Source organism: Platalea leucorodia, assembly GCF_965183815.1.
Source record: "Platalea leucorodia genome assembly, chromosome: 4".
Taxonomy (NCBI): Eukaryota; Metazoa; Chordata; class Aves; order Pelecaniformes; family Threskiornithidae; genus Platalea; species Platalea leucorodia.
In genome coordinates, this window is record NC_138826.1 from 1,991,965 (window position 1) to 2,006,769 (window position 14,805).

The 14,805-nt window shown below is 43.9% G+C and overlaps 1 protein-coding gene across 1 annotated transcript; it reads left to right on the forward strand.

Moving 5' to 3' along the window:
- Positions 1-484: 484 nt before the first annotated feature.
- On the forward strand, positions 485-13,953 carry LOC309589357 (uncharacterized protein C10orf143; the record flags this gene model as incomplete). Its single annotated transcript, XM_082309435.1, has 4 exons — positions 485-559; positions 4,943-5,083; positions 5,209-5,274; positions 8,972-13,953. 4 exons carry the CDS (start codon positions 485-487, stop codon positions 8,999-9,001), a joined length of 312 nt encoding a protein of 103 aa, XP_082165561.1. The 3' UTR covers positions 9,002-13,953.
- Positions 13,954-14,805: the final 852 nt, after the last annotated feature.

Here is a 14,805-nt window from a genome sequence, read left to right on the forward strand (position 1 = left end):
CCCAACCTGCCTTCGACGCGATGGAGTTGGACCCTAGCGCGGGGCTTGGAGGACGTAAGGTTAGCGGATGTTTGAAGACGGCTTAAAACTGTCGCCCAGCTTTTAATTCTTTTGTTACCAAATGACGAAACGCTCAGCGAGGGAATAAAGCGCCAATTCGTAACGCGGCTCGTGGTGACCCCACACCCCGGTGACGTCAGACCGTCCCTCCCCTCCCTCGGAGCTCAGCTTGCGTCAGACGCGCGGGGGCTGACGGAGCAACCGGGCGGTGCGGACCCCGCGGCGCGGGGCCTCGCTGCGCCGTCATCGCTTGCGCAATCAGCGCGGAGCGGCCGCGTCAGACCCCTGAGTGACGCCGCCCGCCGCGAGGCCCCGATGTCACCCCGTCGGGCGCGCGAGGCGGGAGCGGGGACCGGCCCCGCCCCGGCGGGAGCAGGGCCCGGAGCGGGCGGGTCCGGAGGCGGCGGAGGGCGCCCGGGCCGCCATGGCCGCGCTGCCGCTGCCCGCGCGGGGGCGGCGGGGGGCGCTGCGCGCCCAGGAGCCGGAGGAGCCGGAGCGCGTAAGTTCCGCGGCGGGAGGCGGCGGCGGCGCGGCGCGGCCCGGCCCTTCCTCACGGCACCGGGGCGGGAGCGGCTGCGCGGCCTTGGCGGCCCGGCGGGTGCCGCCGCCAGCCCGGGAGGCCGCCGGCCCGCGGCGCGGCCGTGAGGCGGCCCCGGGGCCCCCTGGCGGCGGCGGGGCCGGGGCGCGGCGGGAGGCCGGGGCCGGGGCCCCGCGGCCGCTGCTGAGGTGGCCGGGTGCGGGGGCCGGGCGGGTACCGCGGTTCGAAGTCCGCGCTGGGTGAGCGCCGCCCGGCTTTTGGTCCGCCTGAGACGGGGGTCTGCACGCACGCCCTCCGCGTTTTAAGTGGAATTTCACTAAACAAGCTTATTTCCCCTTCTTTTTTTTTATTTTTTTGGCTGATACCCTCTTTACCAAGCGGCATTATTAATGCCATCCATTTTCCGCTGTCCTGGCTCCGGGACGAGCCTCCCAAGAACGCTGTGTTTAGCATTTATATGTTACGCTTCTGGAATAGTTTTCCATTTCAGCTAAACTGCCGTGCATGTATTGCTCCTGTCAGATTAATTCCAACAACGTGTCTCTCATCCGCCACCCTGTAAGCACCGTTCATCCTAATAAGTGCCAAGCTGTTAACTTTAACAGGAGCTCCAAGAAAAACTCATCCTGGTGGTCACGCTCTCCCCCAGTTGAGCCTCCTCGTTCGTGTGTGCCTTGAGCAAAAACTTGGGTAGTTAGGGGCTAACCTCATTTGTCAGAGAAATACCGTTCTCAGGGAGGAAGAGAAACATCCGTTTAGTGAACTTTGTGACTGTGACTGACAAGGTTACATAGGAAAGAAGGAATTTCTCCTGGTTTTGAGGTTAGGGAGGCAAATAATAGCTTTCTTGCGGTTCATGAATTGCAGTTTGTCCATTAATGAAGGCATTAACGAGCCAGCTGTCTGGAGACCAGATACAATTCTTCTCAAACTTCTGTGAACAGAGAACAACTCAGAATTGCGGTCGCCACCTCTGTGGACAGCAGAAGGCATCAGTCAGGCTCTGCAAGGCAGTTTCAAAAGGGAACTTTTATTACCATTCAGAACATTTTCTGTGGAGAGTAGCCTAGACAAGACATTAGAGGCTGGTTTTTTTTTTTTTCTATAACAGCAGTTGTTGTGGTCCAGATTACAACTGAGTCATCCCGGCTTAATGAGTTTAAGTGAACGGTTGTGCTGCTGCAGCCACGTGCTCGATCGCAGACAGGAGGTGAAACACCTACGCTTAACCTTTCTGACTGCTGAGGCGATGCGTCCCCGTCAGATTGTGCTCTCCGTCTCCTGGTACCCGCTCGTGGCGGTGCAGGGATTCTTTAGCCAAATAACTGACAACTATTTCTATTTTAGATTTTAGCTAACAGCATGAGCCCTAGTGGCAACGCAGACGAGGTGCTTTACTTTCTAACTCGTACAGCTGTGACGCTGTACAGTTTTGCACATTTTAGGTCTAATACCAGCACATTTGTCACTCTTCCTCTTGAGATTCTGTCCTGTTGGGTTTTAAGCCATTGCCAGTGCTGGGCCTTGAAGTCATTACGAGCGATGTAGCCGACCTTGGCAGAGATGTTATCGCCGAATCGGCCGCTCGGGGATGGGAGCTCCAAACTCAGCTCAACTAAGTGAAGACCGATCCCTGGGTTTGAGGAGACAACTCTTTTGAGGTCTTAACCACCCTTTTTGGTGCCGCTGTCATGCAGTGTCCTGTGCTGGTGGCTGTTGTAACTGGGGAAGATTCCCTACAGTTTTTTCTGCTCTCCCTCAGCTCCTACTATATGGTACATATATGTACATACGATTTTCGTTTGTACTTTGACGTAGCTATTTGCATGTATTTCAGAAACTTGCTTTAGGATGGAGCTCACTGATGTTGTCCTGGTTTTAAGGCGTTTGGATTCAGAGGCCAGTGAAGAATGACAGATTTTCAAGGCTAGAACAGTTCACATGGCGTGTTCTGGTTTGGACTGGGCTGCGAGCAAAGCTTCCCAGAACAAGGACCTGCATGGACCTCACGTTCCTTCTGCTTCCCCGCACTGAGCCATCTGCACCTCTTTCAGTAGGGAGCTGGGCCCTAATAACGGGGAGCATCTACGCACGGCCATCCTTGTCCTTTCCATAAAGGTATCCCGTGGAGCTAAACTAAATCAAGCTGGGCTGGATGGAGACCTGGTTTAGATCAGCTGTTTATGAAACACAAAGCAGAAGCTAGCCTGGCTTTTAAAAATGTGGTAAACAAAATAGAAATTGCTTGTGGGGAACATATTAAATTTATAGGAGGTCGTTCAAATCTTACAGACAAATTAAAAAAAAAAAAAAGCAAGTGGTAGTCTTTCTTAAAAATGTGTTCCGTTGCATTTAGGTTAGTTATTTCGATGTAGTTAGTGTTTGCACCAGTTTAGTTTCACTGTATGTGAAAAGCAGCATCTGTCAGGCCTTTATCCTTTCAGCATCAGTGAAAATGCATGTGTTTTTCCAGGACTTTCCAGCTGGAAAACAAAGTGACAGAGTATCTTCTCTGCAGAGAGACCTGTTGTCTGCCTGTTGTAGGACAGCATGTGATTTGCTGCTGCTTGTCTTGAACTACGTTTCCAAGCTGAATATAGCACGATTGTTCCCTAACAAAAGTAGTCATTTTGATGACATCCTTGCTTGCCTTTTGAATAGCTAGCTTGTTGATCCTTATTAATCACAGGCTCTGTGAATCCCGCACTAAGTGCGTTCTGTGCGCAGGCCGGATTGATGTATTGATTGTTTCTTTCCTAAGGGAGAGAATCCCAGGGAGTGAAGTCTTCCCCGAAGCCAGCCTCTGCTAGAAACTTCCACAAATTGTCTTGGCATCGGTATGAGAAGTTTGTCAGCCATCTACTCTGTATGCTGAATTCCTGTCACTGATGCTAAGCATCTTAACCCTCCCAAAAAACAATAGCTTGAATTTGTTTTTAATAAGCCGAATTTCTTCTGATGTATGGCAGTAAATCATTTTTTCCCTTTTCCCCTTCATCTCTCACATCTTGCTAGTTACGCTGCTGTACCACCACGCCGTACCTTTTAATAGAGGACGAGTTCTGCAGCAACAAAGGGAAGAGAATGTTTTCCCAGTGGAAGGCGGTCTATCTTTAGAGGACCTTCTCAGACTTTTTGTTATTATATTATTCACTTTCTTAGTACAATACATATTTCACTTTTTGATTTACTTTCCATCCAAATATCCTGTATTCCTTGATAGTGTTCTCGTTTCAACTGCTTTCCGCTGAGGTTCCTGTTGTATTGATCCATTTTATTTTTGCATAACATATTCAAATTTTAAATTCAGTTTCCATGCTTCAGTAGTCTGTTAGTTCTGTGGCAGCACTTCTGCCTGTGAAATCATATGCTTGTGAAAGAGATCGAATATTGTTATTCCTTAAACAAAGTTTGCTCAGAAAGGCATCAGAAAGAGATTTCAAAGGCATCTGTATCTCTTTGGAATTCGGGAGTCAGACCCTGAAACATCTGTGTCAGTTTTGAAATTTCCCATTATTCTGTTAATTTGCTGTTACAATTTCAAGTAGCCCCTGGGGTTTAGATAGCCCTCCAGTTGCGTGGGATAGCAGGCACAGGCCAAGGATATTCTTCTTAAGGTTTCCAGTCGGTGTCTTCCACAGACTTGCATCTTAACCTTACCAGTTCCTGACCTGGTTCTCGCGGGGCAGCAAAGCAGGGTTTCTGGGGACCTCTGCTCTGGCGCTGGGTCGCTAAGCACTGTGAGCAGGACGTCCCTGGATGGGCCAGCCCTTCCTCCGGAGGCGGAGTGCCGTTGGTTCGCAGGACATCCCCGTGTAACAGCGCAGGGTAGAGCTTCAAGAGTGGGAAGTTAATTGGTTATATAGCAATGGAAAGCTGTAGAAAGGTGACAGTACTCAGAGAAAGATACAAAACCGTTCCAAAATGTGTCTTCATAGCTGTCTGACTTGGCTTCAGCATTTTCCTTCCGTTTCCTTGATGTAATTAGTCATTTCACACAACTTCCCCTGATCTGTTCCTTTGATAAACGCCATCCTAAATTATACGTTAATGGAGGGTGAAGTATGCTCTTTTCCCGGTGGCATTTTATCCCCAGTTTATGAAGCTGAGGCACAGAGACATTTAGTGAGATCTGCAGATTTCCCTGCTCATCCAGCATGAGATGCAGTGTTAAATACAAAATTTTGGTGTTCTGGCCTCGTGTCTGGTAGTCTGTTACTATCTTACTGCTCTTCCAAATGAATGCAAGATCCTTATCAGTCATAAACAATAAAATCCTGAAAACTAGTATTCAATGGCCTATGCCTTGCAAAGACGTGTAAATATTGCTTTTGGTTCTTTCAGAAACGAGTGTGCAAGCCATTAGAAACCATTCCAAATGAGGCTGATGCTCTCCTCATTGATTGTGCCATGGAGCTGGATTCAAAACAGAAAATCTCCACTGACTGTGGTCCCTGGGCTACAAAGACAAAGCAAAATTCAATGGTATGTTTACACTGTCAACAACAGCTGTTTTTTAGAACACATTTAAAATACATTTTATAATAAAACTGCAAATAATTGCCCCCCCCCTTTTTTTTGATGGCTTTGTATATGTTTTTGTTCATTAGATTTTTGAAAACCATGGAAGCAGAGGTACTACCCAGCCTTGCCCAAGATGTATTGCTGGAGAATCTGTAAGTATATTAACCTTCTTTCTGTGACATAAAAGATAGACTTGTTCTTAAGTATTAGATCCATAAAACATAAAGTTAATAAAAACCACAATTACATTTCTCAGGAATAAAGCATGTAAATAAAAGAAGGCAGATTGATTTAGCATTTCTGAGGTACGCCAGCGGAGCACAAACTAATATGTTTCCAGCAGCAGTTGGAAAATATGGAGACTGTGAACACATTTTTCAAATTCACTCCAAAAAGCAGAGTTTAGGAAGTAACTGAAGCAGACAGTAACATACAACTTCCTCTACCCCATTTTTATATCTTCCTTGATTTACTGGATCGTAATAAAATATTCAGGAGTCCCATTCTATCTCCTATTTTTTCCTCTAATTGGATACTTATTTTCCAAAGAGTAGACATAGCCTAAGAATATAACACTGTAGGCATACCAGAGCTAGTTTTAAAAGAGCTAGCTAAAGAACCAGTAGCAATCAGAGCTCGGCACAGACAACTTGACTTTTCTGAAAAACGGTGCAAGTATTTGGACAGCCAAGTAGCGCTGACTTCTGAGCTGATTCAAATAGGCGCCTCTTGGCGTCCAAAGTAAGCTGTTTAAAACCGGTGGTTTTTTGTTTACGTAGGCTGTAGTCACAGCTATGATTTAGCACCGTGTAGTATGCCGTAATACTGCAGCAGTAGCACTAGAATCTCCCGCTAAGGGATGACGGTGATCTTCACCACTCTCTTTTTTTCCTCTGTATAGAAGGCCAGATCCCTGAAGAGATAATGGCTGGTAATAGTGAAAGAGGTTATGGTATTCCTGCCGTTCCATTTTTCATTCAAATTGTCTAACCAAAGTTTAGGAAGTTTCTTAAATGCATGGGAGCTACCCTTGGCTTTTCTTTGCATCCGTTGCGTCCTTTTGAACCATCGCACAGCATTCCTTAGGGAGCCAAAAAAGAGGAGGGGCGTGAGGGCATGCCATGCATTTCTCCAGAAAGGCTGAATGTTTAGAGCAAAATCTTTGATTTGATGGAATTAATGGCAAAGTTTCTGTTGAATGCTATGAGACTGAGGTTGCTGTCATAAGTCAGGAGCTGTGACTGAAAAGATGTTTACCATGTTAACTTACTTCTGTTAATCTTTACAAATAAAATAGAAACCAGATCCAGGGCCAACTTTAGGAATATAGAAAACAGTAGGACCACATAGGTGGGTTACCAAAGTTTGTACTTGTTACAGTCTTTGGGGGCATGGAGAACATCTCGGGGATTAAAACCCAAAAAAGAGAACATCTTGGGATTAAAACCCAAATTGGCACATTAAGAAGTCCGTTTTGTTGTATTCCAGAATTACAGTGACAACATTAGAGTTTGTAAAATTCTTCTATATCAATGACCACTTAATTTTGGAAAATTACAACTTCTTTTATAAAACATGAGTACAAATATTGTAATTCCAAATAACACCATTTCTATTTTAAGTCAGGTTAGCCTGACATTTTTTTCCGATGGCCTAGTAATGAACTTGAGATAAAAACCAGGGAACTTGAGGGGGTAACATTCACCTCCTCCACAAACATTTACGTATTGAAGTTTGGTTATAATGGGTGACCTATTCTATTCACTTTTAAATGCTTTTCAACTACAGCTGTAAGAAACAAGGAAGACAACTTGCTAACTTTACTCAGTGAGAACTGGAATCTCAACACTAAACAATTTTTCTACTTGATTGTCCTGTGCTTTCAATAAAAATCTAGCGCCCTTGCGGAGCTACTCGCTAGACTTCTTGCTAAGTTAGCCTCATGTTGTTGAGTTGACATGGAAAACGCTTTGCTCAAAGCAGGGTGATTTTAAATATGACTGATTTTAAATGTGATTCTGTTTTCCATGATGTACCCCATAGTGGGGGAAAGAGTTTACCCATGTGAGTTGCAAAATGTCAAATACAAATTAGAGTTTAAGGAGTAACATGCAATGTTTGGTAACGGCATAATGAAGTTAGTGTATATATTTAGTTCTCTGTTATTTAAGTCCTGGGACTGGAACAATCTGGGAAAGATATTTTTTGCACTGACAGCTTGCTCTCGCAGAGAGGAGGGACTGTCTTTGGCTCCCAGTTCCTGTGCGGAGAGTTTGCTAGTTTGGACATAACGCCACACAAAGACAGGACCAGAGCAGCCAGGATCGTGTTCCGGTGTAGCTCAACTCGTGCGGTGCTGAGCTGACATAACCACCCTGATGTAAACTGGCTTGTGTCAGTGTCCTTGCGTTCACAGCGTGATTCGTCTCTAACCCCTCCAGCTGTCCATGATGAGCTGATCGTATAGATTTGTTAATTGCGTTCTCTTTGGATAATCAGTTATTTGTGGCTAGTAACATAACAGATAATACAGTTATGTTTCAATAAATTTGGTAGGAATTATATTAGTTAACTATTTTCATTCTTAAAAAGCTTATCTTTAGAGTGTAATATCTAGTAAGCCGGTAAGAGCTCAGATTCTCCACAGTTAAAATTTCACTTCAGGGAAATCAGAGGCTGTCACAGTGAGTGACATGCATCATGGAAGTCCTTCAGAACAGCTGAAATGAACAGAAGGGAGGAGCCTACAGATAGCAAGATAAAGAATAGTGTAATTTTTTTCCATAATCACTAATAATGTTAAAATCCTATCAGCAGCTTTATCTACTGATGGTAGGGAAATTCAGATAAATTCAAACATCCAAACTGGAACAAGTCAAACACAAAGCATATTGGGCTGAGACAGTTTTTCATTGTTGTGGGTAGTCTTATCAGAATTGTATTTTGCATCAAGAAATGCTAATATTTATGGAGCTAATCAGCCCTGTGAGGAACTTCACTAACATCAGCTTTCCTGAACACATTTATTTCTGTGTCACTACCGTAAGTGCTGTGAACTTCAACATGTATTTGAAGGCATTATCACTATTAGGTTTGCTCTCTTAACTTTTAGACCTCTTTTTCTACATTACATGACTACCACACGCTTCGGAAGGAATAAGAAGTGTATTAAACCACAATTTGAGAAAAGTGTACTGCTTTAGTTGCATTTTTTGTAAGCTTTCTTTGGACTAATGTGTTATTGACTATGTAGGCAGAGACTTAGAAGAAGAGGAAGAAGTGGTGTGAACTAGAAGGAGGCTAGGTAGGATTTCAGGGCAGGGAGAACATCATCATCATCCTTGAGATATTTCTGTGTTACATGATAACTGGAGATAACACTTTTTTTGTTCGAAAAGTATTACTGTGACTACATTCTTTAAACAAATGTGATATAAACAAATGCAGACTTGAGTTTAAAGTGAAAGTTGCCAACCAGAAAGTAAATTTCTGTTCTACCCTCAAAATCTTCAAACATGTAATGGTTACATAGAATAAGGGATCTGGTGTTATAGATACAAGTATGATGGTAAAATTGTCTATATTCTGTATGGGTATATTTTAACTTCATGTGCAAAACAAGTATCATAACTCAGTCATGCTGCTTATACAGATTACGCTGAACATTCCCTTTATTGTCCAGGCTCTTCAGTTGTCCACTAGTCCTTCAGGAAAAAAAAGGGAACATTCGTCACGCAGTTAGTGGAACCGTCAGTTTCTTTTAAAATAAAGTTTGAAAACACATACTGAGGAAAAGACTTAAGGTTTTGATGAGATAATTTTTAGTGACATGAAATTTTGTCGTTTCAGGGACACTTCAATCATATCCTGGGCTTCTAGGAATTGAGAGACGACAGATCAGCAACACTGCTTTTCTTTTTAAGTTCTAAAGACGCACCTGTGAACCCTGTACAGCTGGGTATCTGTACGTTCACTCACGGCGTGGATTTGTGTGTGGTAGTCAGCATATAGCAGTTTGCTGTATGTGTTACTCTTTCAGTGCACAATTATGTTTTTATGCACATATATCATTGTTTTTTACACTTGAAAAAATGCTTCTGCTTTTAAGGTAGCTCAGTATATGTTTAAAAAAAAAGTTGATTTAATGTTTTAGGGTAGTTAAGTTGATCTGGCCCTTGGCGCAGTCTTCACGTGGGACTAGGCCAAAGGTCGTATTGATACCAGAGATTTTCCTGTCTCTCTTGGGCGCTTTCTCTGATACTGTTGGAAAGCAGTCCTTCCATTTACGTGGGCACAGGGCCTGCAGTTTTAGCTCAGCCCTACATAGTGCAGGCAGAAATGGGAGGACAGAAACGTCTTCATTTTTAGATGGCTATTCAGCTGTGAAGGCCAGTAAAAATCCTCTTGAAACTTATGCTTAAATCCAAAATCTGCATCCAATTCGGGTATGTTATACTCTAAACTTCTAGTTTGTGTATAACAAGCAGAGTTCACGGATGTGGCAGGTAAATATCTAATAGAAAAAGCAGTATTATTTGAATAACCCTGTGTAAAGCGAAGATGAGTAGTAATTCAGCGCTGTGGAGTTCTCACAACGTTGTGAAGGTACCATCCGACACTCCCTGACTCTGTCTTTCCAGTTATTGCGATATTAGAACAAATCTGTTTAAAAAGGCTTAAGCTTGTCATCCAACGTGATTTTATTGGCTTGTCACAAATGATTTCACCTACATTTTGCCAGTATATAGGACTATATAATTTTTAAACACATTCAGATTTTTAGACTCTGAGATAACCGTGTTGTGCTATTTGGCTGTGACACTTCAGTGTCTGCTCTGGTTTAGGCAGAAGGGTCCTGAGAGCTCAGAACTGAATGGCAGTATGCTAACCCTCTGCATTGGAGAAAAATTGCTGCAACCTGCCAAAGTTCACAACGAAAGCAATCTCCCCTGGCTGGAGAACTGCTGAGCTATAGCTATGCCCTGCTGCCGCTCAGCTTCGGGCAGAGTTCAGCCCAAAACAGACAGGGCAGGCATGACAGCGTTTGGCCTCTCCTGTTGTGAGAGCAGCCAGTAGCCCGTTGAAATTAAAGTGGTAGCTCCAAAGTCACAGAAAAATCTCGTGACAGGCTTTTAAAGGTTAGTTTCCCAGTGGGGTTTATCAGGCTGCAAAATCCTTAGACAAAGGTTTTTCAGTGTCCTAGAACACTTCCCATATTGTGTGTGGGGTTGCAGCTAGCACTGAGTTGCATGTTATTAAGGAGGTATTCTTCATAAATATATGAATATCACATAAATACTGAATTCAGCTAAGAAATATATGAGGAAATAAATCTATGAAGCAGAGCTGCACTAAACTGGCATGCAGCTGTTTGGTTAGGAAAGAATAAGTTTCCTCCAAGCCAATATGAATTTTAGTTACCTAAAAAATAAATATTTTCAAAGTGCAGAATTTTTCGGACACTTCAAAATTTTCTTCAGTTGCAAGAACAGTACAATCTGTTAAAAGATGAAATCTCCAAGAAACACAGCAGTTTCAGAAACTGTACTGTCCCTGTTACCTTGAAGATCTGAAACTCATCTTGAATCCTCCTACTCCCAGTACAGGTTGATGCAAGCAGTTGTATCTGTCCAAGCTAGAAAGGAACATATCCTCGCTTGAAACAATAGTGTGATGAGCAAATTCCCGTATACTGATATCAGAGTTTATCAACTAGTGCAAAATAATAATACAAAATGTTTTCTAAAGACTGAAATTGCATGTTTGTTAGCAAGATAACTAGATCATATTTTGTGGGCAGTTCATTTTTACAACATTTTCCAACCCTTGTTTTTTAAAAATCCTGGTAATAATAGCAGCCAAAAGAAAATGGCTAAGCATCAGTTCCTGTGCTGTGAAAGCTGAAATAGCTGCTTGAGGGTAAAAGGTATCTGAAAGTTTCGTTCCTGCAAAATGACTCAAAACCTGTTATGTTTCATCAAGTAAAATGTGGGACGAGGAGTGATGAGCAGAACAGTGTATGGTCAAAATTGAGGGTGTCCAAACAAGAGAATATCAAAAGTAGACTTTGACTCCAGGATGGAACAGTTTTCCGCTAGAATCTATTAGAGCAAAGCGGTATGCCATCACGTTTAAAACCCGGGGGATATGTCTATGGATTACCGAACCAAAAGGGTGCTTTTCATTTCAATAGCTCAAATTTTACCATGTTAAGAATTCACAGATACCAGTGCATATATTTCTTCTGTTTGCTTTAAACTTAACTGTATTTTAATCTGGTATGGAATATGGTAAAAACGAGAACCAACTGGTTTTCCTTATGGTCCTCGTAGGTTTTATGCCACATTCTTTTCGATTCTCCTCCTTTTAGAGTAACCATTACTTGTTTTTTGTAAAATCTGATTGTACATAAACCACAGGACTGGTCACAGTTCGTGGCTGCATTACAAAGGCTGAGGAAGTCATACTAGTGTTCGATTTTAATGTAATTTTTTCGTATCAGCCTTCCCATGGTTACTGGTCACTGCACAGGTATTTTATTACGCTATCCACCCTGACTCTCGAGACTGTCCTTGGCGACGACTGCATCTACACGGCTGAACAAAAGAGGAGAACCGTAGCCTGCTTTTCACTCTGTAGCCTGCAGTGTGAACACAGGCCTGTTGTAGTTTCTTTACACGGTTAAAAATGTGATGCTGCAGTTTCCATCAAGTCTGGCTGGTTAGTAGTTGTGGTATTCACATGTACGTTTTGAACATCTAAGTGCTACGCTACAGAAACTAAACTTGAGTAAAATGGTCACAAGTAGGGTTCTTTTTAACGATAGCCTTTTGCATTCTCCAGGAACACAGTACAGAATATGTCAGATCAATTCTATAATAATAATAATTAAATAAAACCCCCTCCATTCCCCTACCAATTTAATCTGCTTTGAGAATGAGCTCCAAAAAGGGTTGTAGGAATGGATTAGCTAGTGGAAGGTTAACGCCTCTCATTTTCAGCCTATCCCAGTTACCACTTCCATGCAGTTACACTGTTGTCAATAAAATACGTTAGAATAGAAAAGAAATGAAAAACACTTGGCAGTTACCACCTCTGCTGCATCGTAACACAATTTGTAATGAAAGAGTATTTAAAAAACAGGTTTTGATGAGACATGTGACGCCTTTCTTCCTTAGCAAAGATCTGTGAAAACCCATCTATATCTTTCTGTTCCTTCAGAGCTGATGAGTGTTTTAATTCTTGCATCCCTAACGTTTCAGCGTCCAGGATAGCCTTCCCTAGTTATTTGGCTGCAAAAGCACCAGGCCGGGTCAGACGGGAGCACCTAGCTCGGTGTCCTACGTGCGGCAGGGACTAGGAGCAGGCAGGCGCGTGGGAAGCGTCCAACAGGACGCGTATTGAACAGAAAGACTTTTTACAAACACAAACCCAGTCTTCTGTATCAGGTTTTGTTGTGGGCATCCTTTCTTGCCTCATAGCTAAGCCTTGAACATCAGATGTCACAGAAATTATGAAAATGTCAATAGTTTCCAAAAGTATTTTTTTCATTGCTATTGTTTGTTTATATAAAAAATGTATTGGCTCTCAGGAGAACGTTAAACTTGACTTTGCTCTTTTTATTAAGCATTGGTATCTTCAATATTTACAAAGTAGTTCCTGTATGACTAGAATTCGAGTGCGTGTGTCTACTCATACTTCATTTACACGGTGCAAGGATACTCCTCCTAGTATTTGTCAAAAGCGGCAGCTCCCTCCTTTCTCTTTTCCTTGAGTTGCCTTACAACGTAAAACAAAAAGCGAAGAAACCTTTGGGAGCTGCAGCCGAAGGCAGGAGGCAGAAGGGTAACGGCGCTGTGCCTTTTCCTTAGCGTTCTACATTCCTCCTCCTTGCGGGAGGCCCCAAGCCCTCACAAAAACTTGGAAGTCCTCACAAAAACTTGAACAGATTTTTCCTTACGTTTCTGGGAATGCTGCTGCTGACAGACAGAGCGCTCTGGACAGACGCACGTTTCGGTTACAGTCCGTGTGAAGCATCCCCACGTGGAGGAACGGGCGTTGCTCGCTTTGAGCCCGTCGACCTCCGGGCATTCATCGGAGCGGGACCTGCTGCGCATCCCCGCGCCTGCCGGGTCCTCGCACGGCGGCTGCTGGCCTGATGCCTTCGGAAGCGTTAGCCGGCCTCTCCAGCTGACTGGAAGCGTGTTTAGCTGGTTAGAAACGTCACCGTTTCTGGTTTTTTCACAAATGAGAATGCATCTACGTCTGGATAAACTTCAAAATGCATCTTTGGGCTAGGAGGTGATTCCGTCCTCCATACTTTCAAATGGGGTAAGGAATGCATTTATAAATCAGCCGGTATGCAAGCAAATTGTAGTTGAATAGTTTCATATATTGAAGGTTTATAATCGCGGTATTTCTAAAAAAATAGATGTACTGTGTTTGTAATTTGTTTCAGGAGTTGTCAGAGTCATAAAGCTGTTGGAATAGGTACAGATGGATGCCGTGCAGGTTGGGACAGGTGAATGTTTCTTAAAAGCAGATTTGTGTCAAATCTGCAGTAGAACCACAAAATTATTTTTGTAAGACTTTTCTTCACCTTGTATAACTGTGGAATTTTGTTTTATTGATGAAAATTATACACTCTTTATATTTCCTAATACTGTGGTTTGTACACAAGATAACCTGAGTGATACTTTATTTACATGTATATAGTAAAAGAGGCATATGGTCTGGTTTTAATTCAGGTTAAAACAGTATTAATCCAATATTTTTAACTTTGTATTTTGTAAATTGTTACTTAGTAAAGCAGAAGCATTAAACACCACTTTGGCTACAGTATGAAATTGGCTGGTTTTGTTATTCCGTTAATAACTGAATTGCGTTCTGCAGACACCGAGGTGTAAACGTACATACGTGTGCAGTTTATGTTGCATACCCTTTCGTTTGTGCCGTATCGCCCCCGCGGCGGTTCCCCCTCATGGGCCAGGTGTACGAATGATATGCATATTTTGAAACAAAGCCATTCCTCTACAGGTTTGGTTTAAGAGAGTTAAACATTAATATTTTTTCAACTGATCCCTCTGCATCTGCGTCTCCAGATTTTGTTTTTCCTCGCCTGCTTGGAACACCTGAGGATCAGCCCCAAGTTCCTGTGGATCGCAGTAGAAATGTGGGTGTCTGGATACCTTCGTGAGTCTAAACCGTGATCTGCTTAGGCTGTTGCTCTGGTCAGCTCATCCTCTCGCTCCGCCGCGGCGTGGTTCTGGGGCAGATCCCCCGCCCGTTGCCACTTGCTGTGCGCTGCTGCCGTCGGTAGCGCAGTCGGCGCCCGTGAAACGGCTTCTGCCCTGGGGGCTCGCTCCGGCCGCACCGCCGGCCCCCCCGGGAGCCCGGCCCCGGGCTGCCCCTCCGGCCAGCCCCTCCAGCCAGCCTCCGCTCCCTGCCGCAGCCGAAGCTTAGTCCAGCGTAACACCTGGGCTTGCCGGGTGCCGGAGCGCCGTCGTTCACCTCTTCCCACCCCAGAAGCGTCGGTCGCCTCGCGCTGTGAAGGCCGCTTGTCGCAAGGCTGGATGTCACACCGCGTACGGGCTGCACGCCGCCCCTCACAGCCCTTACCTTAACTTGCCATTTCTGCAAAAGTCTACAAAAAATATAACAAAACTTGATTGATAAATAAGCGC